The 26,167-nt window shown below is 39.2% G+C and overlaps 2 protein-coding genes and 1 long non-coding RNA gene across 4 annotated transcripts; 2 read left to right on the top strand and 1 right to left on the bottom strand.

Moving 5' to 3' along the window:
• Window positions 1–1,982: 1,982 nt before the first annotated feature.
• On the top strand, window positions 1,983–9,267 carry LOC122887022. The gene is made up of 3 exons (XR_006380457.1): window positions 1,983–2,237; window positions 8,898–9,013; window positions 9,129–9,267. It is a non-coding gene; the product is annotated as an uncharacterized LOC122887022 (long non-coding RNA).
• On the bottom strand, window positions 3,513–16,675 carry LOC122887020 (oxygen-regulated protein 1). Its single transcript, XM_044219812.1, has 4 exons — window positions 15,430–16,675; window positions 13,569–14,252; window positions 11,455–11,614; window positions 3,513–9,982 (listed from the first exon to the last, which is right to left on the bottom strand). Exons 2-4 carry the CDS (start codon window positions 14,235–14,237, stop codon window positions 4,242–4,244), a joined length of 6,570 nt encoding a protein of 2,189 aa, XP_044075747.1. The 5' UTR covers window positions 14,238–14,252; window positions 15,430–16,675; the 3' UTR covers window positions 3,513–4,241.
• A 1,351-nt stretch (window positions 16,676–18,026) lies between these two features.
• On the top strand, window positions 18,027–25,064 carry tcea1 (transcription elongation factor A (SII), 1). Of its 2 annotated transcripts, none has more exons than XM_044220045.1 (10): window positions 18,027–18,250; window positions 19,509–19,571; window positions 19,658–19,763; window positions 20,838–20,940; window positions 21,120–21,265; window positions 21,414–21,470; window positions 21,983–22,137; window positions 22,358–22,504; window positions 23,952–24,023; window positions 24,648–25,064. In XM_044220045.1, exons 1-10 carry the CDS (start codon window positions 18,176–18,178, stop codon window positions 24,654–24,656), a joined length of 933 nt encoding a protein of 310 aa, XP_044075980.1. In that variant the 5' UTR covers window positions 18,027–18,175; the 3' UTR covers window positions 24,657–25,064. The 2 variants fall into 2 exon arrangements, with proteins under 2 accessions (XP_044075980.1, XP_044075979.1); XM_044220044.1 differs by having other exon boundaries at window positions 18,029–18,250; window positions 21,117–21,265.
• Window positions 25,065–26,167: the final 1,103 nt, after the last annotated feature.

The raw sequence follows: 26,167 nt of genomic DNA, 5'->3' as shown, positions 1-26,167 counted from the left end.
CACAACAAAGCAAAGAATCAGTCCAAAGTCCAAAACATGAATACAAATTTGTGTATCGAAACCTAGTTTTGTCTTCTTTTCTACCCCATTAAACATCTCACAACCCCTCAGATTTATCTTGTGATCCCTTGAAGGGGCCCAACCCCTAGGTTGGGAACCACGGGACTAAACTACATAACTGTATATGAAGTAGTTAAAACGAGCTCCACCTCGACCAGCCACAACAGTTAAATGCTGCATGTGCATTGATGCATCAGTATTGACATTAATAATGACATACATAAAAACCTCAGTCGCAGGGGCCTTTTTACTGTAGAACAAGTTCTTTTACTATTGATAATTTAAGTTCATTTTGCTGATAATACTTCTGTACTTTTACTTAAGAAGGGTTTTGAATACAGGACTTTCTCTTTTATTAGTACTTTTACTTAAGTTAAGGATTGTGATACTTCATCTAATGCTGGTTATCATGAGGAATTTTCATTTATTTTAGCTGCAAGTAGTTTTTCTTGAGCATACTGCAATTTAAGCACCAGCTTTTCTGTCGCTGGTCAAAAAAGAGCAGAGTAAGGATGGGCGTTCATTTCGGGGAATGGAGCTTCCGCTGGATACCTTTCAACCATAGTAACAACAGAGGAATTCAACTGCAGGGGCTATTTTCCAAATCTCCATAGTGACTGACAAAACCCTTGGAAAGTATCCAAAATGGTCACTTTGTAAAGACCTCTCATTCACTCGCTTTGTCTCCCTCTTTCTTTGTCTCTCTCTGTGAATGTGTATGTTTGCGGGGACTGAATGGGTCAGGGACAGGGAGGAGAAACAGGGAAATAATAACTTCCCAACATTTGCCCTTTGTCATTAGCATAAAATCATCATGTGGAATTTGTCAAATATATAGCGTCAAATTCTCAAATGACCCGCTGTCATTTGGTCATACCTATTTCAGGGATAATATCCTCTGGTCACACATATTTTAAGCCAGTTTGTCAGTGACCATCACATCACAAATGTCACTTACATATGCCTGACTGCATCAGGGGGCATCACTCAGACCGACAAGACAGCTGCAGATGACACTCACACTCACCTGCCTCAGGATGAGTGGATAAGAGTGAGACAAACCCTTCAAGTGCGAAGAGTAAAACAAAAACGTACACTTATGATACCTATTCATACCTCACCATAACACGTTTGTTTCCAAAATCACAATAATATTGAGTTAAATCATCTTTTTGGACATGATTATTTAAAGAGATTTGAAAGAAACCCCCTGTGAGTCTGGGCTGAGCTGGAGTTGGGACTTTGACACTCTGTTGGACTCTTGTTCCAAGAATAAACAGAATATTGTAAGCCCACGGCTCATTCAGAATTCACATGCTTCTCTTAGTTAATAACCTTATGAAAGTCAAATGTCACCACAGTCCAGAGATGCTTCTAGGCAATCATCATAAATGGGATTATTTTCACCAGTTTCTATCACCACCCACCCAAATGTAATTTCTAGAAGACAGGAGGTTTTAGGGGGAAAAAACTCAAATACAAAAAAATGTATTATGTTTATAAAATTGTGGTACTGCAATTATCTGTAGTAGCTATAAACTTGAAACTGGGCTTCAGTAGTGAATTTACCATTCAAGTAAATTAAGTAGTCCCGAAAGCAAGTTTGTGATTCAAATCAAACAGTGAATTAAACCATTAAATCAGATCTTCTTATGCAAAACTGTGCTATTAAAATGAATTCACAGCTGTTCATAGTTTCTGTTTTGTTTTAAAACCACATACGATGTGTTTCTTCAGCTGTGCATCCATTAACTTTTATAGACTTAAAAGCACAGAAGTCCTGAGCTACATACCCAGCATGGAGGCTGAATATAGGCAGTAGTAGTAATTTTCTTCAGGATTTGATTTTTGCACAGAATTTTCACCCACTGGACCATTTGAGAAATTCTTTTCATAAACTGATTAACTGTATGTCTAAAGAAAGTCTAACCTGAGATGACATCTACTGTATTGATCTAATCAGTTGAACGTCTGCCCAGCTTTAATCAGGTGGTGCTAGATTAAACCTGCAATAATTGTTTTGGCCACTTGGGGGCAGCGGAAACAAGTTGTGAACACCACATTGACATACCATCACCTTTTAATTTGATATGGCGAACTTGTTGATTTACATGCCCAGCAGTTAGAGAGCAACGCTATTACTCATTTAGAATCGTGTTCGTGGCCACCTGATGTATGTAAGTCAAATTTTCAATCTTTTTTAGCTTTGTTTTTGACCTTGACCAGCTCCTGAATGAAATATCTGTTTTTTAGTAGCCTCATGTATTAGCATAGGTAATATCCGGGTCACAGGGGTAACCATCGGTTTCTCTGAAAGCCAATTAATGTTTGAAAAACCTAAAAGGCTGTTTAAAAACACTTACCGCTGTTTTAACGGTATTTCCAGAATCCTCAAAGATTCTTCAAACCATCTCTGTTATCAACTCTGTTTCCTATCCTGGTAGCCTGCGGGCTGCCATCTTTGTTTTGATTTGGAAACGCAACTTGGGAAACAGGATAATAATCTTTTTTTTTATCTTTCAGCAGACCGAATATTATATCATCCAGACGGTTTTAAGAGTCTTAGGGGATTCTTTAAATACTTTCAGAAAAACCGTAACAGTTTTTAAACGACATTTTTGGTTTTTCCAAACATCGCCAGTTAATATCTTTTAGAGAAACCATGGTTACCACTGTGACCCGGATGTATGCGCACAAACTGAGGCTAGTTCTTTAGCTGCTAAATGCTCCTCCACTATGTTCACCAGCTAGTTGCTGACTTTGTCTGACGTTTGGTGCTGAGCAGTGTACAGTGGGTTTTTAGAGCATTTTCACAGAAAATGACGCTGTGAGAGCAGTGAGAGTGAACCAAAACAGTAATGCTGAGCTGAAACTCACTCCATAAAGCAGAGGGGAGGTATAGATTCAGGTGATATTTCTCTGTAGATTCATCACTGTGAGCGACCCCTTTCACATCCTCATTTGATACATTACTATTATAAAAATATTGATTATATCTCTGTTAAGTATTTTATTTTGATACAGTAAAGAAGTAAATTCAGTGGGAAATGGGAAAACACATTCACAAATCTGATCAGATAATTTTAGTACTTATTACTTATTTAGTACACCATTTAGTACTTACCAGTCATGTTTAGTGCTATTCATCCTGTGAAAAAAGCTAACTGTAATGTGTAATGTCCTCTGTGGCTCTGGAAGGAGCTTTCCAAAGTCTGAGCAGGCAGGGAGGGTCTAACAAAAGATGCTATTGAGTTGTGTTATGGGAAATGTGAGATCCAGTGTTTTTGGAGCCTGGCCCATACTAAGGACTAAAACTCACGATAGCGTGACCATCGATTTTGACATTTCTTTTTTAAATCCGTCTCATGCAAGTCACCCAACTTTATAAAAGTGCAATACTAAATCACTGGGCTAACCCTTTAACTGTTGTCGTATTGCAACTATAAACACAATTAAAAAATGAAACATGGTTTATTGAATATTCTTACAGCCAAAAATAACATTTTGTCAGAAGCTGCCTCATAATTAATTTTGTTTTGACAGAATAATCAGTTCTCACTTCAAAATTGACATTCAGTAGTCCTTTGTTAAAACCCTGAGAGGATCTGCAGAGCAACAAAGTGAACACTATAGTTTCCACAGCTGACTTACGAAATAGTAATCCCTCAACATGCATTGCAAATTCTGGAAGAAGCAAAACAAGCAATAAAATCTGCTTTCCTTTGCAGATACAGTCTTTCTCTGATGTATTGCATCATATTCAATAAGAAACTAATAGTACTTGTGGTACTTGTAATAATAGATAATACAGTGATGTTCAGTCAAGAACATTGAATGGGTAGAAAAAAGTTGTTCTTATTTGCTGATATTGTTATATTTTTGATTTTGTAATTATTTTAATGATGTGATGGATCTCCTCAGTCAGCACCAAAAAGACAGCATTGAATGTGTGTAAACTTACATTTTTGACTACATTCAAACACAAATAAGAGGCACAACTCTCTTCAATCACCACACGTCTGTAGGTCTGTTAGAGCTGCAAGAAAAGTTTTTGTTCGTGATTATTTGATGAAACACAAAACATTTCTGGCTGCATTACAGCAAAATAATCATAGCCAAGACTTATAGCACACGCAGGACCAGCATGTGTGAATATTTCTGTGAAACGTAATGTCCTGCTTTTATAGTATGGGACAGTATTGGCTACATCTCATGTGTAGTGTATCAAGGGAGTCTTGTGCTTGCAGTACCCCCCCTCCTCCACTAGATGTCCTTCTTGCCTGTGTCACAGCTGAGGACTCCCCCTCAGGATGCACTTTTCTGTCTGGTATTTTAAACTCAACTGATGCAAATGAAGACAGACTACCATTTTTATTTGCCCAGCTTTTGGAAGTATCAATCGTAGGTGACACTCTAAAGCCTCTCCCTTTGACACTGCTTGTATCTTCTTTCCTACTTTTGCCACTGGAATCATCCAAAAAGGGGTCTGAGTCGCTTCCATGTGGCATGTTGTAGTAGGTGCACTTTGGAGTTTGAGGCTTTGCCATCTCCTCAAGCTCTGATGAAGATATGGCTTCAAGAGGGTTGTGCTGGGTTTTATGATGAGGTGAGGAATCCACGCTAGTGTTCTCCTGACCTGTATCTATAGATGTGCTGTCTACATTACCGTACATTCCCAGGGAGACTGGAGGAGATTTTCTGATGAGGTGATTCTCCTTGAGTAGCCATCTACCTTGGTCGATCAAAACCCCATCAGTTGAGTCTATGTCTGAGGTGAAAGAAATGCCCTGTGTGACCTCTGTGGCAGGTCCGGCGTCTGCCTTTTGTGAGCTTGCAGCACTGAAATAAGACAGATCCTCCCTTGAGACTTTAGTGCCTGAGTCGAACGAAGATAAACTTCCTCCACTTTTTAATTGGGAATTTTGCGAGACTTCTGAATTGCTTGCAACGGAGAGTTTGGAGTTAGCTCTCTCCACATTTGTTCTCCCATTAGAGATATCAGTCTTATGTCTGCAGGCTGGAGAAGGTCTCTCTGAAGCCTCTTCTCCACTCTCTGTGACAATATCTACAGACTCCTGAGTTTTATATCCACCACTCTCCGACGTTTCTGGCCTGTAATCAGATAAATCTGAGGTGATCGGGCTCGGGAGACGCTTTAAGCCGTATAAAATATCCTCTCTACTTTTTGGAATAGTAGTTTGTTTAGTTTGTATAACTCGAGCATTATCTGGCTCTATCCTGATGTTCCCCTGAGCGTCATATGTGAATATAAGTGAAGAGGACTGTAGGGCAGAGTTAACAAAGTCAAGTAATTCCTGTGATATTTCTACTGGATGTGGTAGACTGCTGCTCCTTTCCCCGTGATGCTCCCCTCCCTCGTCTGTTTCAAGTTCATTAACAGTGTCTGTTCCATTACCTTTGTCATCCTCACACTGACCCTCAGAGGAATATTTAGTTGATGATTCAGTGTTACGTTCTGCTACCTTAGTATCCACAGTTGCCTCCTCTTCACAGCTACTCTGCTGCTGTAAATACGAGGCCTCCTCTAGTAGGTTTTTACAATCCGTACTGGCAGCAACACTGTCTGCATCATCATTAACATTTTCTTCCTCTACCTCATCCTTTGATTCTTGCTTTTCCACCTGGTCTAACCCCTCATTTAACTCATAACTTTCATTTTCTTCTTCGTCATCTTCCCTCTCCTCTTCATCTTGCATTTGTCCTGCTTTCATGTTTTCTTCAATCTCTATCTCCTCTACAACTTCTTTCTCTTCTGCTGATTCTTCCTCAAGACTACTTTCTGTTTTCTCCAGCTCTTTCCTGCTCTCTTCACCCTCATCACACTTTTCTTCCTCTTCTAAATTTGTGTCAGTTTCGTCTTCTTCCTCATCTGTAATCACCCTGTCTTCTCTATTCTTAACCTCAACATCCTCACCATCCTCCTCATCCTCTTGTTCCTCTTCTTGTTCTCTCTCTTCTTTCTCCTCATCTTCCTCATTGTTTTCCCCACTAACCACCTCGGTTTTGTCCTCTTCCTCATCCTTTCCCTCAACATCTTCTTCATTGTCCTCCTCAATGTCTTCCTCCATTTCCTCTTCCTCATTGTCCTCCTCAATAACCTCCTCCTCTACATCTTTCTCAGTAACCGCACCTTTTTTGTCTTCCTCCTCCTCCTCTTCAATCAGACTTCCTACCTCCTCTTCCTCATCTTTCGCCTCAATAACCTCTTTCATTTCCTCTTCCTCATTTTCCTCAATAGCCTCAATATCTTCCTCTGCTTCCTCCTCTGCATCCTCAGTAAAAGCATCTGCTTCCTCTTCCTCTTCCTCCTTTTCCACTTCTTCAATATTTTCTACTTCCTCTCCTTTATCTGTATCCACGATAACCTCATCTGCCTCGTCTTCAAGCTCTTCCCCTTGCTTCTCCTCAGTTTCCTCTTCCTCCCCCTTTTCTTCCTCTGTCTCCTCAACACCCTCTCTCTCATCTGTCTCTTCAACACTGTCTTCCTCTCTTGCTTCTTGATCTTCTTCATCCATAAATCCCTCCTCTGTCTCTTCAACCACTTCTTTCTCTCCTTCTTCTAATATCTCCTCCTCTTCCTCCTTATCCACTGTCATCTCTTCCTTTGTCCCTTGCTCTACTTTCTCAACAGATTCCTCCTCCTTTCCACTTCCATTTTCCGCTTCCCATTCCTCCTGCCCCTTGTCATCCATTTTTTCTTCTGTCACTGCCCCCTCTTCTGCCTCTTCCTCCCTTTCTCCCATTTCAGTCTCTTCACCATCGTCATCATCTATCTCTTTTGTATCCTCTTTATCATTCACCTCCACCCTATCATCCTCTACCTCATCTAGTTGTTCCTCTTCTTTTTCATTTTCTTTGTCTTTTAGGGGCTCATCTCTTTCTGTCTCTGTTATTTCAGATTCTTTGGCCTGTTCAGAATAATCAGATTGCATTTTCTTTAAGTTATCTATCTCTCCATTATCATCACCCTGTTTTGTCTGAGTAATGTCCTTGGCTATGCAGGTAGTATCAGGCTCCGGTGATTGTTTTGTTTCATCGTTGCATTCTTCAACAAATGTTTCCACATCTTCCTCTGAGTCCGACTGGTTTCTTTCAGCTTCTACAAAAGTGCTCTCCTCTACAGGGTAAAAACTTTTAGCTTGTTGGATTGTTGAAGAAATCTCTGCTCTGAGGTCTTGCGGCATATTCAGTTCCTCCATCAGCTCATCAATGCCCAAGTGCTGAGCCTCAAATACCTCACCCCCTTCGGAGACAACATCCAGGGCAAATTCTGTTTCTGAAACTTTTGGAGACAGCGGTTCACTTTCAAGCCTTTCCCTCAAAATCTGGAAATCCTTCCAGTGGTCTCTGAACTGAGAAGACGCTCTGCTTTGCAGATCCGTCAAACTTGCCCTCTGCTCTTCCTCGTCTTTGATGGCAGAAATTTTCTGCAGGGATTCCATCATAAGCATGGCCTCAGAGGTGCTTCTTGATAGGTTGCCACCTCCCGGTGCAGATCCTGTTAGGTTATCTCGCAGAGTCATCACTGATAAGAATGACACCAAGGCTTTACATGATGAGCCGAACACTGAAGCCACTTGTGTTGGGAAATCAGGAAGGCTGTTGGACTTCTCAAGATTGGATGTTATGTTGGTGTCAGACGTCCCTCTGATGCACTGAATCGATGAACAGAGTTGCCGCAGGACAGGTGTTATCTTTGCTTTGGGACTTAAAATGTTGGACGTAGATGACGATGGTTCATTGTCAGCTGGACCGATGGCCTCTGCAGATTTGTGTGACCTCAGTTTGTTCTCCTGGTGTACAGGATCGACTCTAACACTCGGCATTGAAACACATAAACCTCTCATATTTTGTTCATTGTGCAGCAGAGCTGTAGCTGTTTCTGCATGAGAAAGAGGTACTGATAGACAGGAAGTTGATTTCTTGAGAGCATCACCAGGATAATACTCATCTAGATTACTCTGACATTCAGTCTTTTCATCTGATTCAGAATCACCGCCTATCTGAAACACAACCTTTGTCCGAGGCTCTGATTCATCTGTGATGGCTTCCTCAGTGTATGGCACTGGGTCTGGGCTGATTTTCTCCAACCAGTTCTCAACATATTGGTGTATTTCAGAGGGTGAAGGATTGAGAGAAGGCATCGAAAAACTCTCATTCAACTCTAAAGACTTTTTAGGTGATGATATTATGCTTTCAGTCATGGATTTGGGCTTGCTAATTGTCTTTATGTCTGGCATAAGTGATTTTTTGGGTTGAAAAATGTCTAACATGTTCTTCTTCATTTGAGGCCTTCCAGTTGAAGTATTTACATTATGGCCATTATCTTTAGCAGCTGCTTTATGCATGTTTTGTCTCTTAGGTGGGGTCACATTTTCAGTGTTAACTAATAAGGCTTGCTCTTTCCTGGGCATGTTTTCACCCTTACTCGATTTCCTAATGTGTGGCTTTTCTGCTCCTCTACTCTTTTGACCACTTTTAGCACTTTCTGATGAACTCAAACTCTTTTTTCCCACACTGGCATTGCTGCTGAGCTTGTCTTTAAACGAATGTTTGCCTTTTATTGAGGGGCTTACTATGCTTTCCTTTGGCTTTTTATCTGAGCCACTTGTTGAAGTTGAACTCTTCTGATTCCTAGTAGGTTTAATCATCTTTTTCATCTTCTCACTTTTAGAAGTTTTGTCTTTTTTTACTGTCTCCTGGGAGGTTGTTGCAGTTTGGGCCTCTTTCTCAGTCACTGAAGACAGATTGTTGGTAATCTCATGTGTTATTGGCTCTGATGACAATGATAACATCTCCTCCTTCTGTCTTTGTAGTGAGTCAGTAGTGGGTGGCTGCCAACTAAAATCTATATCACAATCATTGCTGGATGATCGTGGCCCTGAGTCAGTTGATGGTTTGCTCTCTGGCGCTGGAGTGGAACCATGAAAAGGTACACCGTCCGCGCTATATTCCTCATTTGCAAAGTAGTTGTCGTAGCAGCCTTGACTCTCATAAATATGCATCACAGTCTCTGTAACCTCCATCCCGTTATTTTGTATCTGAAGGACCTCCGCTACTCCTGACGACCTTATGGAGGAGTGGGAGCCTTTGTTGCTCGCCCCTGCAGACGCTGTTTTCCGAGGTTTTGGGATTGGCCTGTTGCTGTTGCTGCTGCTGTGTCTGACAACGCAGTATCCCTCAGTTGTCTCACCATCAGCCTTCCTTTCCATGTAGGAATAATGTCCCAGGGTGCTCTCTTGAACCCCTGACTCTGTCACCATCTTCACATTCTCAACAGACGCCTTCTTCTTAACATGCAGAGGACCAGGACCTGGTGTTGGAGTGCGTTTGAAACCTGTTTCTGCTTTTCCTAAGGCCGTGGAAGTGTAGCCCTCATATACTCGCTCATCATTAAAGCCGACACCCTTTCCAGCTCCAGCGGGATGGTTCTCCTCTTTCGATTCATCTTCACTGATGCTAGAGGAGTCTTTGGCAACGGCGTTGTTTGAGTCAGGTGAGCTGTTGCCCAACTCAGAATTCGAGGCACAAAGTGTCCTCTTGCTAAGGCTGGAGCGGCTGAGTGTGGTAGTCCAGTGGAGCATCTCCTCCTCTTTAATGGTCAGACGAACTTTCATCTCCACTGTCATGCTGCCATCTTGATTCACACGGAAAGATTTTTCTATGTCATCGTCCTGAGGTACAATGCAAGAATGATGCTCATTATCTACCCTCCCAGTTCCACATGTCTCCATGGGTGTGTGACGATGATTGACCTCTGTTTCAAATGATCCGTTGTGGTGATGCAGGTGGCCATTCGTGCTTCCATTTTGAGACTTGTTTATCTGGTCGACAATATATCTCTCAGATGATAAGGAAAAGTTCCTCGAGCCTCTTCCACTTGAGAAAGATTTGTTGTTCTCTTTAGTTGGAGGTGTTTGGTGAAAATACAGGTGTTTGTAAAAGAGAGGGGGAGAAACAAGACGAGAAAAAATAAGAAAAATATTTAAGGACATTATAAAAGCATCATGGAGTATTCATGTTGGTTTGGTAGGAATATTTAAATGAATAGTTTGACATTTTAGAAAATACCCTTATTTGCTTTCAAGCTGACAGTTAGATGAGAAAATGTATACCACTGTCATATGTGTCTACTATGTCGAGCTTCAGCCAGCAGCCGATTAGATTTAGCTTAGCATAAAGACTGGAAACACGGGGGAATTGCCTACCAGCACCCAGCTGACTGGACAACCAGCGAGGACTTCAGAAAATCACCGCTCTGGGCCAAGAAGAACTTTTCGTTTTAACACTTTGTTTTTTGTACAGATAAAAAATTAGATATAAGGGATTAATTAGTGATATTTAGAGGCACTAGCAGGTGGATTTTGTTACCTTTGGCCTGAGCCAGGCTAGCTGTTTCCGCTTTTTTCCAGTCTTTGTTCTAAGCCAAGCTAATGGTTTCCTGGCTCCACCTTCATTCTTATCGTATAGACATAAGTGGTATCAATCTTTTTATGACTCTTGGCAAGAAAGTAAATAAGCATATTTTACAAAATGCTCAACTATTCCTTTAAGGGGTCAATTACATTGGATTGGGGTCGAGGCAGAAAATTCAGTGATAAATATCTTAAAACCAGGACAGATAAAACTAAAAGTATCTGTAACAGCTAGATACCACTAGAAATAAGTGAGTAAATATGTTTGTTTTTACAATTTGGGTTAACTGACCCTTTAACAATAAATAACTACTGAATTTCACATATGAAGTACACTTTAGGACCATCATATATAAACAGTAGTGATGGGATTGTACTATCCTCTATCATTTATGTTACACTGATCACCAGCTGCATAAAATTTAAACTAAATAAGATGAAAGTTGCTGTGTAAGTCCAACCCAGTCGCCAGAATAAAATGTATCAATTGTACATTTCTGCAAACCACAGATACGTGAATATCTGTACGTTAAATCTCTATGTTTTAAACGCTGTAGTTAAAGTCTGGTTAGGTTTAGGCACAAAGACCAATTGGTTAGGAAAAGATCATGATGGGTAAAAACACCCGGTTTTGTTGCCATACAAACAGCCGAAAATGTCCTGACGCCTCGCTAAATATCTGACGTTATGAGACGTCATCTATACTACGTCTCAATGATACCTATTGAACAAATGTTGATTTGATGCGTAATAGATGTAATAAAAAGTACAGATTGCACGTATCTGTGGTTTGCAGAAACGTATACTTGTTACTTGTTACATACATGTTTAACTGCTTAAGTCTGCAGGCAAAATATATGCATCTATACAGCGAAATTTTTCAACTGTCTGTCAAGTTTTCGTTCTTTCTTTGTTTCTCTTTTCAGTGCAATTTACAGTAGTACTGCTTAACACTTACGAGCTGTTGGCAGCAACATAGATGGTTCCACAGTATCCATGTACATTACTTGTGCCATCTGGCCCGTTCTGTGAAAACTGTAGTTTCCTAATCTGAATGGCTCATTGCCTGCTGCCACAACAACTCCAGAGCACAGGATAAGTGTTGTGAGACCATCAACCTGAAAGAGGAGCAGAAACACTTTTCATTATACTAGTCACTTTCAATTGGTCACATACATGCACTTACTTTATGTATTGCATTCCTAGACACATGTAAACAGAAAAGAGACTTTCAGTTTGCAGTATCAAAAATTGCAGGTACACTTGACATTTCTTTGTGCCACATATTGTCCTAAAACAGACCAGAGATCACAGGTGATAAGGCATTTCTAGAGGAATAAGCATTTAAAGGTTCTCAACACTCATGTCCTTTTAACAGGAAACATGTTGCTGTTAAAGGATTCGTGGAAAGAGGGATTAAAGAGCGATAACTCACTAGGAGGTAGAGATTTTGATAGCACCTCTTAGCACTTCTTGGAATACTTATAATGTGTAAAGTAACAGGATAAAAGCCTTGATTCTTAAGGCCTCTAATATAAGTCACAGTGAAAATTATGTCTACAACAGTTATTTATTTTAGTTGTGCAGTTTTGTGTCAAATCATCATGGTCAGCGGTCCTCCACAAACTGTGGTGGATGCTGTGCATACATCTTGTGATTTCTTTATTTCGTGGGTGTTTTTGGTTCAAAGCTAAAAATAAATCAAAACCCACTTCACTAAAAGCTCTGACAGACATACAATGATTCCACAACAATAACATGTCAGTTCCATTAAGTGTTTCTTGATGGCATCCAAATCTTGATGCTTTTATGGACCCTTAGTTGAGATTGTTTTGTCCAGAACTATCAAACTCAACGTTTAAGCCAACATAAACGAGAAGCCCTAAAAGTGCTCAGACTAATGGATAGTTTGAACATCTACAGTTCTGTGACAATTGAGAAAACTCCACCTGCTGATGACCATATGATACAGTTGAAAGCTCTGGAACTAGCGAGTAAGTGGATTGTTTTGTCAACTGTTGTTTCCAAGATCAAGAAATTATGATTGTCTAAGTGAAGAAATGGTGTTCAGCTACTACATTGATGTGTGTTTGTGTCCGTCTGCCTACAGCTTTCTTCAGGCTTACATCTAAAGACTATCCTATTTATGCGACCCAGACATACCTTTGCTTAATATAGATATATAAGTATATTCAGGGGCAACAACAGACATGCCATGGATTCACACAGCATGGTGCTAATTGAAAAGTCACAGAAACATTTCCTAGTTTGAAATACTAAAAGATTCAGTGAAATGAAAAATACATTTTTCCAAGTTCTGATCTTGTGTTATTTTGATCATTTATCTCTTGTTATATGTGGCCAAAACAAACCCCACCCACATATTTGGTTTCACTCTGAAATATGTCACCTTACTGAAGCCAAAGACGCTCTAACTTCTGTTTCACTGTGACTTCAAAGAAAATACATTTTGGGAAATACACGTCCTGCCAAGAATTAGATGAGAAGTTGACACCACTCTCATATTTAACCATTCAACATGATGCTGGAGCCGGTTAGTTTTGCTTAACATAAAGACTGGAAACAAGGAGAAAGCTAGCCTGGCTCTTTCTGAAGGTAACAAAATCCACCTACCAGTATCTCTAAAGCTCACTCTTAAAATGTAATATTTCATTTGTTTAATCAGTACAAAAACCAAAATGTAAAAACGACAAATTGTGTTTTTACAGCGGGTGGTGTGCAGGAGTATTTCTTAGCCGGGCGCAGTGACTTCCTGGAGTCTCTACTGGTTGCCTGTTTTCATTCTTTATGCTAAGCTAAGCTAACCAGCTGCTGGCTCCAGCTTCATGTTGAACGGACAGATATGAGAGTTTTATTGATCTTCTCACCTAACTCTCGGCAAGAAAGCCAATAAGTGTATTTTCCAAATATTCTAACTATTTGTAAGCACATATTTACCCTTAAAGACTTTATACAGACATCTCACCAAAAAAGCTGCCTGTATTTTCAGGAGTTGCCTTAAATTTGCATTAATCTACAATCATTCTCCATTTTCAGTTTGCTAAAACTTACCCTTCTGCCATCTGTAGAGAAGAGCTTCAGCACTGGGAATTGCAGGATCTGGGAAAGGTAATCCAGTAAAGCATCAAATGTTGGTGCTGTTCTTCTCTGCAACACAACTGTGCGTTTAACAGAGGGATCCCTATTCTTGATGACCACAAGCTTCTTTGGTGTCCGTACCGCCACCCTCTCAGTGACCTTTGCTGGCCTGGTGGTGTCTACATTCCTTCTACCAAACTGACCGAACTGGAGACCTTGACGCCTTCGCCCCCGTGCGCTGAAGGGTCTGGTTGTATTCCATGGTACCTGCCGCCGGTTCACTTCATCCAGGTTTAATGGCTTCACCCGTTTCTGATCAGAACACACATATGATCCCCCATCAAGTAAGTCATCTAAAGCCTTAACCAGGTGGGTCCCGCGAGGTGTGGTGATGGTCCTCACTCCAAATGGCAGAGGCACTTTCTTGGACAGAGCATCCAGTAGAGCATCAAATGTCTTGAAGGTGCGGGCATTGATGACCATGCGATGCCCACTGAATTTATAGTCACCGCTTTTGTAGAAACATACTCTTTTAGAAGCTGAGGGATCAGAGATTGGCTGAAAGGGTCGGGAGGGTGATGTCTGCCCGCTGCCAGAGGACAATTCCTGGGCAGGTGGCTCCTGGATGGGTGTGTTGCTCATATTGTGTGGAGGCAGCTAGAAAGAAAGCAGAGAGAGGGAGAAATCTGATCATTTGCTACAGCAGTTAGCACAGGTAAGGTTGTAGCTATGACAGTAACGTAGAAATGTCTTTCCCTTAGAGCCATGTACACAGTTAAATACAACCATGTTTGACATATAGCTAATCCAGTTTGTTCATTACTCCATTTTCTCTCTGGTTTGATGAAACCAACATGTGTAAAAGTTAGCACTTTCAGCTTTTCCTTAAAACGCAGCCCTTTAAAACATTTAAAAAGCTAAATCAAATTGAAAAGTGATCATTGCTTAGAAACACTGGAACGAGGGAAATCCTTAGTCCTTAAACTTTTTCCCCCCACGGAATTATATTCCTACACATTTTTTAAATAAGTGTAAAAACATAAATTTACTACATGTTCTTGTTTATGTTCTAAATACTGGATCACCATCTCATAAGCCTGTATGAAAAACATTCTTAAATAAAAATCAGTAAAGTAACATGCACACCAGCTCATGTAATAACAAATGGTTCTCTACTGGTGTGGGATGTGGTGCAGTATCAAACAAGGGAGCCCTGAAAAGCCTAACCAAATACAGTACTAAACTCTTGTAACACAATCATCCAAAATGAAACAATCATGCTGTAATTTTTCAGAGGGAGTCATGTCTCCTAATTGTCTTGTGTTGACTATGTTTTGAAAACAATGTTGACTAAAATGTTAAACCATTAAATGTTCAGTATAATTCTTAAGCTGTCCAATGAAATATTTTATAAATATTAGTGTCTTTTGTAGATTTATTTAATGCAATAATAGATAATATGTGTAGCTGACATTGTAGTTGCATAATATCAGTAGGCCTAAATACAGCATGGTAGAAAAGAGCGTACTTTGTACATTAAGAGAAAACACCTTGTGTTAGAGCACAGAACCTCTGTTGTTTAGCCTGTTAAAAAGGTTTCATAAGTTATATAATAGTCTACAGTAAAGCAAACATAGTCAGTCTGAGGAACAATGTTTCATAACAGATTCAACATCATTGTTAAAATAATAGCGCACATTGTTACTGTGAACAACACAAGTCTAACTGGCCATACACACCTGAAACATATCAACTAATTAGACAAATTACACCCTTAGAAAATAACTGACTGGCAAACAAATATGTAAACAGAAATGTAATGAACAAGACTTACCCTATATCTCACATTTCCCCTTAATTTTAACGGCTAAAACAACATAAAGTGTGCATTCGTTGTTCCTCTGAGCGCTGGTCAAAGCCTCTCAACAGCGTTGGAGGGCTATTTTGGGACGTGTAACATCATGGCCAATTTGCTTAATCTTTGCTCACACGTAATCAGCATATCAAGGTAAGGTAACAAATGAAGGAAACGCAGAGGAACTATCGCAGCAGACTGAAAATGTGTACTTTTATCAGTATGAGATTCAATCAAAAATGGATGGCAATATTGTTTTTCTGAAAAAGTAGGACTTAAATTTGATTTGGTCACCTGACAGTTTTACATCATGGCTAATGTATCCTGTAAGTCTCGATTAAAAAAAATATTAAAATGTTCCAAAAGTGTTCTCTGCCGCATCAGTCATAAATTTCTCACTTGTCATTTGCACTAAAAGACAAAGTGAGAAAGTAACTGAGTGAATGGGTGAATGAGTACAGTAAAAGGCTGAGTGAGTACCAGAATTATTAAGTAAATGAGGAACGAGGTGGTGAAAGTTCACGAAGGTATATGAACTCTCCATTTCAAATGATATTAGTAAATCTTTACCGCTCCGAAGAGATACAGGTGGCTAGGACTATTTCTAATTTGCAAGTAGCCTACATAATCAGATTTGAGAAGTCTTGGCCTAATAGGGATTAGGTTAAAGATTTTGCGCACTTGCTGACAGCATGAAGCAGAATAGGGTCTTAAGAGAGCACTTTTACCTCACAGCAGGTATTGGAAATCCACCAACAGATTTCAGAACACACAATGTATCAGTATTTGCACTTGTTGAATATCCTGGTGAATGTAATTAATAAGAAATGTGACCATAATTTTGGGAATACTTCAGCTTTGTATCCAAATTAGGAAGGCTAACATGGTACAGTAGTAGCATGCAGGGGTGAGAGCTGTGTGTGTCACTGCACTGCAGTTAGCAAACAGTGTGCCGATTACCAACTGCCCCTGACTGAGTAAAAGCTGCTAATACCTCCTACTAGCATGTGCAGTGTCCTGGAAGATGGAGACTAGCTGGTGGGGGGATTGAAGGATGGGCCTGTGTAGGTCAAACAGTCCGATATAAGGAAATGTTCCATGACACCATGTGTTTAAAGTGTGGATTAGCATCAAATAAAAGCTTCATTAATAAAGTTTCCAGTGTGTTACCATTAGCTCATATAAACAGGTAAAAAAATAATATACATTTTGGCACAATGTTTGACCTTTTTGTTCTGTATATTTTATGTACTGTAATTAGCAGCACATTACATGTTTTGTTCAGTTCAATAAATCAAATCATTTGCATTGGTAACCTGCCTAACCTTGAGTGACTAGGTGGTAATGTCACATGCTGATCTGTTTGGATTTGTAAGATCCAAATTAGCAAGTCAAGCCGTGCCACATAAATGCAGCATGAGATCAACAGTGTGCCATCGTCGTGGCCTAGATCCTGTTACTCAAAGGTCACGTTTGTTCTGCACAACAGCGATGCCTTCATCAAAAGCCACTAGTCCTACCAAAGGCCCTTAGCAAGACAGAAGCTCTTTCACTGACTGTTAATTACAATGTATAATACAGTGATAACTATCAACTACTGCTTGGAGCAAAACAAATATTTTTACACCCTACTGTGTGTACCTGCAACTGACTGGTTCTCGGAGGGAAAATGTTGACAGTACCAAACAACTCCTGACACTATCAATGTTCCAACAAAAATCTAAATTGGTGTTTTTCAACCTTTTTTTGGCTTGCAACCCCTTAAAATTAAGCAATGTTTACCTGTGACCGGTGACCCACATGACTTATATTTCCATGGGTTATGACCTGGTCCACCAAAATGTGATTTGTTTTTGCCTCCTGTTTTATTGGCATAACTTGCAAACAGAGGTCTGAGGAGGTCAATTAATCTGGTTATTAACAAGAAAAAAAGCAAAGATCAGAGGAATGTCTGAAAAAAACATATAATTTTGTATTGCATGAGTAATTGGTGTTTAATCAGAAAAGCGTACCATCACAATTTCCCAAGTTAATGTCTTCCAATTGCTTGACCAACATTCTTTTAAAAGTGTTACTTTAATATCATAAAAGACCTTTGAAAAACAGCACATATTCACATTTGAGAAATTTAAATAAGTTTCAATAAATGATTAATCCATTACTAAAATTGTTGCCATTTAATTTTCGGTCAATCGTTTCGGCTCTGGACAGTAACCATTTAAAACTTTCTATCTGATTAACTATTAATGTGAAAACATGACAAAACCCAAACATTTATTTGTGAACTTGAAACAGTCCATTGTTGACGCAAGCAGAGATGCAGGTGGCACGTTGGCGCCATCTAACGACAGGTAGCGATATTGCCAAAATATAGGCTGTGTTTTGGTAGCAGGAGGACATATGTTTGTGTACAACTAGAGAAAATATAGAGTTGTATCTAGGTATTCATAAAATGTGTCCACTTGTCGGATTAATGCCCTGCGTGATGAAAACGTATTGCTCTGACAGCTCCCAGAGGAATCTTGGGTTCAGTTTCGATTAACTCCCCCTGAACTCATCATGCATCAACTAGTCAGGTCTGCTACACACAGCGGAGGGTTGGTGTGCGGTCCCGGTCCGTCAAGTAGACGCCGCCGCCGCCGCTTTCACTTCAGTGGCGTGGTTTTCGTCGCGAATTTTCTTTCCCATTTGCTCCTTATTTTTGGATTCTATCGGATCAGTCAACATGGGCAAAAAGGAGGAAGAGGAGATCATCAGAATTGCAAAGAAGATGGATAAAATGGCGCAGAAGAAGAACGGGGTGAGATGTGTGAGAAGAATGAATGCTTACCCATTTGATACATAGCCGATGAGGCTGATGTTGATGTTTAGCTAACGTTGGCGCTAATGGGCTGTGATGGGTTTACCTGCCGACTGTCTTGCTAATTGACCCCGTAGCCAGTTCAGACATTGTCAACACAGTGTTGCACAAGTGTGTCAGTTCACCAAAGTATTTTTCCCAACTGGTGACTAGCGTTACACCGTTACCCTCAACAATTAGCTCCACGGCTAATGTACCTGTTGTTGTGACTAACTGGCTAGCCTCAAATAGCTAGCTTGCAAGTCTGTTTATGTTAACGGCAGTGCTATGTGTTGCTAGCAGTTAGCCACATATCAGCCCACTAGTTATTGCTAGCTTTGTGCCTTGTAATGCAATAACATGTGGATGTGATCATTTTAAGATCAAGTAGCTCAGAATCTGAAATAGAATTATAGCGTTATCCTATAGATTTAAGTTGTGATTTTGGATTTTGCAAGCGGCTAAGTAGCTAGTGTGTTAACTGTTTTGGACGTTAGCCGCCTAGCTGCTGTAACTGCATTAACGTTATAGGTAATCTGACGTGATAACGTTAAAGGGGCTACAACTAACGATTATTTTCGATTAACATTTGGTCTTTAAAATGTTAGAAAATAGTGACAAATGCCAATCACAATTTCACAGAACCCAAAGTGAGATGTTTAAATGTCTTGTTATGTCCGACCAACAGTCCTAACCCAAATAATATTCAGTTTAATATAGTGTAAGACCAGGAAAAGCATCAAATCATCTCATTTGAGAAGCTAGTTAAAGCTAATTTTTGCAATTTCTGCTTGAAAGCTCACTTAAAACGATTAATTAATTATCAAAACAGTTGCAGATAAATTTTCTGTCAGTTGACTAGTCAATTAAATGACTAATCGCCTCTAAACATTAATGTTCAACTTGCATCCAAAATAAATTACTTTTTACCTGTTTACAATGAATAATAACTAGTTAACAATTCCTTAAGGAATCGATTTTGTCCAACTTACTTATTTCTGAAATATTACTGTTAATAAATAAAACTTAACTCCGCCAGAAAAGTCCTGTATATCTCAAGATTCATAAGAAACTAAGTTTTGTGTGAAATCTGACCATGCTTATGCAGTAGTTAATGTCCACTGACGATGGAACAAACTAATCAGTATACAGCTAAGGAGTGTGAGATGGGTTCAAATGTATCTAAACGCCCCTCTATCTCCTCCCCTCTCCTCTGCAGGCCGGGGCTTTGGACCTATTGAAGGAGCTGCGCAGTGTCCCCATGACTCTCGAGCTGCTTCAGGTATCTTTGCTCATTTCTTCTTAAGGCTCATTGTCGACACAGGCAGTGCTCAAACCCTGAAGCACTGACACAATGTCTCTCCACAGTCTACCAGAATTGGTATGTCCGTTAACGCCATCCGCAAGCAGAGCACAGACGATGAGGTGACATCCCTAGCCAAGTCCTTGATCAAATCATGGAAGAAGCTTTTGGGTAATTATTTCTTTTCAATTCTACCTATATGTAAACGTGTTCTGGGGAGATCTTTTGATGTCCCAAGCTGTTGTGCATGATTGTATCAGAGCCATCATAACATTTTCTTGTAACTGATGAAGCCCAAGCCAATTTTGATCCTTTGCTTATTGTAACAAACACATTGCGCTCTGGGTACACCAGCTGCCAAAATTCCCCGTTGGAGTTTCTTAAATTACTTACATCTATTCTCAGCCCACAGTGTTATGAGTAAGTAAGGTTTAAGAAAAAGTTAAAAAAAAAAAAAAAAGGTTGTGAGTTATTGTATAACATGATATTTTTCTTAATATCCAAAGTGTAACCTCTGACAGTACCAGTATTTGATTTTTACTGCCAAAATTCACCTTATGAGATGTGTTTCTGTTATGTTATGCCCGAGATTTCATTCAAATATTGCCTGTTCACATTTGGTTATCACCACAAATGTTGTTATTGTTACCTCATTGTGTCATTTTGTGATTAATGACTGAACACATATAGTGGAGATGATATTTTAATTAAAAAGGCAACCATATCGCAAAAGTACTACCTCACACGACAGTATATTCCCTAGCCATTAAGGTCACTTTGCTTCTACTTCAGTGGTATGTTGCTACTAAATTGTTGCTGTTGTGAAAATTACATTTTAACTTGTCTTTTGTTTATGACTGAAAAGATGCTTCCAATTTCAACCTAAAATGTTCTGTCACAACAGTTCTACATTAAGGGTAGAACTGTTAATAGCCAAGAGGTTAAGATGCATACTATATTATCACAGTGTGTCTGGTTCGATTCCTACCAGGGACCTTTGTTGCATGTCTTTCCCCTCTTTTTCCCCTTTTTTCCAATTTGGCTCTAGTATCTCTTCTCCACATAGATTTTATAAAGAAACACTGCAAAAAATTATAGGAAACCATTAAAGGAAAGCTGTGTGTCTTTTTTTTTTCTGAATTCAGAGCTATTCAGCTGTCAAGCATATAAAAGTATTGACTAATTTTAATGTTGGCCTTCTCTTATGTTATATTCTTACTTGCAATATTTTTGTCACTACTCCAGATGAGCCTGGTGGTGGAGAGAAACCTTCAGATGAAAAGAGGAAAGAACAAACGACACCAGTTGTTTCTCCATCACAGGGCAGCCCAGAGGCAAAAGAAGAAAGGTAACAAGAAAGATAATATTTTTTAAATACTTTTAACATTACTGATGGTCAACACAAAAAAATTGCCATTTGGATGTAGAAATGTAATGCATTTTCTATACTTTTGCATATTTTTCTTTCAAATGGGGTTTGCTTCAGTAGCTGATCCAAGTTGTCTTCTGTTATTGCTCCCACAGCAGCTCCAGCAGTAACTCCAGCAGCAAGAGTGAGCAGCCTGAAGTTACACCCAACACATTAATCAACACTTTTCCTCGTGCCCCCAGCACCTCTGACTCTATCAGGCTCAAGTGCAGAGAGATGATATCCAATGCTCTGCAGACTGGAGGTAATGCTGTTATTATAATAATATGGATAACACATTTTCAACAGGATATTTGTTATTGTGGATGGTTACGATTGGATTTTTATTGACACTATTTGTCAAAACATTTTGCCCACGCTCTGACTTGTTTTTTTGGCTGTGTTTTTTCCAGAGGATTATATTGCTATTGGCGCTGATTGTGACGAACTTGGAGCACAGATCGAGGAATATATCCTTTACGTTGAAAGGAAAATGTGGATGTTTGTGTTACTTCAGGATGTCATGAGATTCTGAATGTTGCTGTGTTTTAAATCACTTGGCAGTGATATAAAAAAGGACATTAGAGGTGTGCCTAATTAATATTTTCCTTATATTTATCTTTCTAATCATAATTTAATTAAGTCAATTAATTAATGTAGGTAATGCCTTTCATCTTTTTAATTGCTTGTTTTATCTGACCAACAGTCTAAATCCCTAAACTGTTATAAACATTAGGGGGAAAATCCTCGACATTTGAGAAGCTGAAAATAGAGAATGTTAAGCATTTTTTTCTTGATAAATTGCTTAAATCCTTATTAAATTGTTGTGGATAAATGTTTGACTAACTAGTTAATCTGCTAAACGTTTCAAAACTAACACGCCTAAAAGGCCGTAGTTATCAGTGTAGTTAAAGGCTCTACTTTTTTATAATGAAGAAGAAAAAATACATAACCAAAATTGAATTCCTTGACCTGCTATCACGTATCTTCCAAGAGTTTAAGAACACAGACATGAAATACAAGAACCGTGTGCGGAGCCGAATTTCGAATCTGAAGGATATGAAAAACCCCAATTTAAGGAGGACTGTGCTATGTGGGAGTGTAACCCCTGAGCGGATGGCTAAGATGACTGCAGAGGTGTGTTGGCTGTTGATGGCTTAATCTGAAAGATCCTGGAATTGGTGCACAGTCAGTAGTAGAGTTATTACAACACTGTTCTGAGATGCTGCAGTTACAAATGTTTCTTAAATTTTTACTTCCATGTTGGTATAACTTCAACATAGTGTATATCTATATGTATAGGTTTAAATTAGTTTACTTAAAGGCATCATAAATTACATTCTTTGTTTTTCTGTAGGAAATGGCCAGTGATGAGCTGAAAGAAATGAGAAAGAATTTGACCAAAGAGGCTGTCAGGGATCACCAGATGGCCACCACTGGAGGCACTCAGACTGATCTATTCACCTGTGGCAAGTGCAAGGGGAAGTGCTGCACCTACACACAGGTACAGATTGCCATTTTTGCTCAATTTGAATTGTGGCAGTAGCAGAAAGGATGTTGCGGTTAATGTTAAAATTGGTTTAACAAGAAATTACATCTACTTTGGAAAGTCTGTGCAAAGTTACAGATGTGGTTAATATCCAATTTCACTATTGTTAAAAATAAGTAACACCTGGGTTTTTTCAGTCATCCCAACATAGACACATATTGCTCCTCTGCTGGAAATGTTGATATAAATCCACATACTCCATGTACGTGGTTTGGTTAAAATTAGGGCTGCATGATAGCCTAATTTTAGATGCTGCACGTTTCAGCGTCAACATCGCGACATGCGCATGTACAATAATCACATTCCGGGAAGCGCGATGTCAAGTAATGCAATTTAACTCAAATACATCAGGCTGCAACTTTTTTGCTGCTTGTTACAAAAGGAAAACTCACAAGGTTCTCATTTTCCATGACTAATCTACAAGAAAAGTCCGTCTGATATTACATAATTTAGTCCGATTTAAGGGTTCTTGGATACACAGAGTTTGATCAATTTCCACTGCCTGTTTTGGTTGTTTGATAAAGTTATCAAGTGCACCCCTTCACCAGAGCACATAGCTAACTGATGCAGAGTCTGCATGTCACCTGCCTGTAAACATGCACATGACTCAGCTACTGTCACAGATAATGTTGCCTGGATGCTAGAGGCAGGCGTTCAGTGACGCAAGGCGAATTTTAAGTGCGTGTATCAGTGGCACCTCGTGCTGGTTAAAAAGTTAATGTCATGGAGCTGGTCTGTGCCCTAGTGTAAGAAACGCACACACACACACACACACACACACACAACTTGCAGTATCCAGATCTATCTGTACTTACATCTTGCAAGCATTTAGATAAATCTGTCTGTTGCTTGGGTTTGAGAGTTTTACCATCCTCAGCTGTGCCGGGAGGCCTGTTTATCTTCACCCACGCAGATTAAGCATACATTTGAACATTGTTAGAAATGGTAGATTACATGTAAATAACACAACTGCAACACACACATCCATTTGTAAAGTTTATTAAGAAATGTGGTGTTTTTCCCAAATACCTCTCCACCTGTTCTCTCTCCATTTGTCCATGCCGGTGTCAGAGTCGCATACAAGCTGATTTCTGGAGTGGTGGTAGAAGTAGGAGGGGGGGTTTGTTTTGTTAGAAGACGGCAGACTTTTAAAGTACCCAAATGATGAAAACTGATAGTTAATTGTATATCTGTAGCTACATAAATAACACACTGCATATAAAAAGCCCTAGTTAATTGTAATATTGGCATGACTGTTTGCTCATCAAGTAACTGGGGTGCAAATTGGTGACTTGTTGAGTTTTCCATGATTTTAATGTCAGTTTAGACAGATTTTGAGCAGCCCTGCTTGGTCAGTATGATATTGTAATAAATAGTTTGTGCATGTTTTTGTCATTCCCAGGTTCAAACTCGCAGTGCTGATGAGCCAATGACCACGTTTGTCTTCTGCAATCAATGCGGAAATAGATGGAAGGTGCATTACCTATATTTTTAGTCTCACCTGTGTTAAGATCATCAATGCTATTCAGCCTTTAAACAGAAACCTGCATCAGGTTGACGCCTGAATATTGGTGCATACAAATTAAAGCTGAAAGCTCTGTTACATATTATTGTAAATTGTATATATCTGGGTTTGAGACTGTTGGTCAGACAAAACAAACATTTTATAGATTAAACAATTTATCAATTTAATTAAATTCAATGCAGACCTATCTCACATACTTTTCATTGGAATAAATCCAGATATGTTAAATGATATTTATAGAGGAGAATGCATCTATCAAGTGTAAATACTCTGCTTTGTGTATGCATTTACACTGTACATTTTTTTAGAAACCTCTAGTGATATTTGTGAAAATACGTGTCTTTCAAACAATTTGAGAGTGGAAAAAATAAAGAAAGTAAATTAAATCCCACATAGGATTACGCTACAGCGATTGGGTTTAGGTTTTTAACAAAAGTTATTGTCTGTCTTTGTTGATTTGGAACGTTTTTTTTTGTCCACCCATTTGTTTATGACTTAATCATCAGTGTTTAATGTAAATATTCCAGTATCTGGGTATTAATTTGTGTTGTTTTTTTTGTGTGTGTGTCCTAGTTCTGCTGAGTCTGCAGGCATTTCCACGGCACTCCGACAAGTAGCAAAATTCCTGGACCAGGTTCTGTCACTCTGCAACAGATTGGAGCTTTGTATTCTGTGGTACATGGTGCACAACATACCATACAAAGATGCCACTGCAATTACCGTTTTGAATAAATATCCTGTTCATAGATTGAGTTCATTGTCAGTTCCCCAACACCCTCCCCCAAATTATTTTACTATTGTTATTAGTTGTTTCTCACTGTCAGATATATGCCATCAGTCTTGTCTCGTTCTCTTTTATCCACATTTTTTATATGTAGTTTTAACACTTTGGACAATGTTGTTTTGCTTTCCACTCACAACATTGCATTGTTTTATTTAATTTCCCAATAAACTGTAATCCATTTGATTAAAAAGAAGTGCTTTTCATTAGTCTTGAGTCTCTTCTGGTTATGTGAATCATGTGAAACATTATACTAATGCTATTAAGGATCTGAGAGGACAAACAGTGTGTGTGTGTGTGTGTGTGTGTGTGTGTGTGTGTGTGTGTGTGTGTGTGTGTGTGTGTGTGTGTGTGGAGTATACATTTGTTATTGTTGGAATATTCATCACATCAAAGGGAATGCTGATGTGTGCATATTTATCTGTCTAGGGACAGGATAATGTCATTGGCTCAACCAGGGAAGACACACAATTGCTTCCCTTTCCTCAAGGTTTTTTTTAATTGTCAGGTGCAACCACTCTATGTTGAGATTATCATTTAATAACTCATTTAATACAATATCAAGCTGTGTGCAAAGTAGGTTCTTTTCTAATTCTGCTGTCTGTTAAAGGGACAGTTCACCCCAAATCAAAATTACATATTTTCCCTCTTACCTTTGGTGCTGTTTATCCATCTAGATTGTTTTGGTGTGAGTTGCAGAGTTTTGAAGATGTTGGCCGTAGGGATGCCTGCATTTTCTGAATATAATGGGACTATATGGCACTCAGCTTGTGGTGCTCAAAGCGCCAAAAAAATACATTTGAAAAACTCAACAGCAATGTCTCTTTCCAGAAATCATGACCCGGTTACTCAGAATAATCCACAGATTTGTTGTGAGCAGTTTCATGCAGGAACTATCGGTAGAAAGAAAATAGTTCCTGCATGAAATTGCTCAACAAATGTGTGGAGGAAAAAGAGGGAAAATATGGAGAACTGTCCCTTTAAGTGCCTCACTACACTTGGTATGTATTATCTAATGATGGTCAGCTTCTCATGGATTATTAAGTTGTACTTTCAAAGAATACTTAATCCCATTAACCCATCTCAGGAGCAACAATTTAAATTGGTGATTTTTGTCATCTATTCAGTCTGTTTTGGGAAAAGCTCCTAATATTTTGTTCAGACATCATCCTGTAATACAGTGGTTCTCAACCTGGGGTTCGAGATCCCCCAAGAGGTTTCACTGAATAAATGTGAGGGGTAGTGAGATGACAAAATATGGAAATGTCCAAAAAGCATTGTTATTAAGGAAATATTTCATATTTTAAGTTAT

The sequence above is a fragment of the Siniperca chuatsi genome, linkage group LG13 (genome assembly GCF_020085105.1).
Source record: "Siniperca chuatsi isolate FFG_IHB_CAS linkage group LG13, ASM2008510v1, whole genome shotgun sequence".
Taxonomy (NCBI): Eukaryota; Metazoa; Chordata; class Actinopteri; order Centrarchiformes; family Sinipercidae; genus Siniperca; species Siniperca chuatsi.
This window is presented reverse-complemented; position numbering and strand designations above follow the sequence as displayed.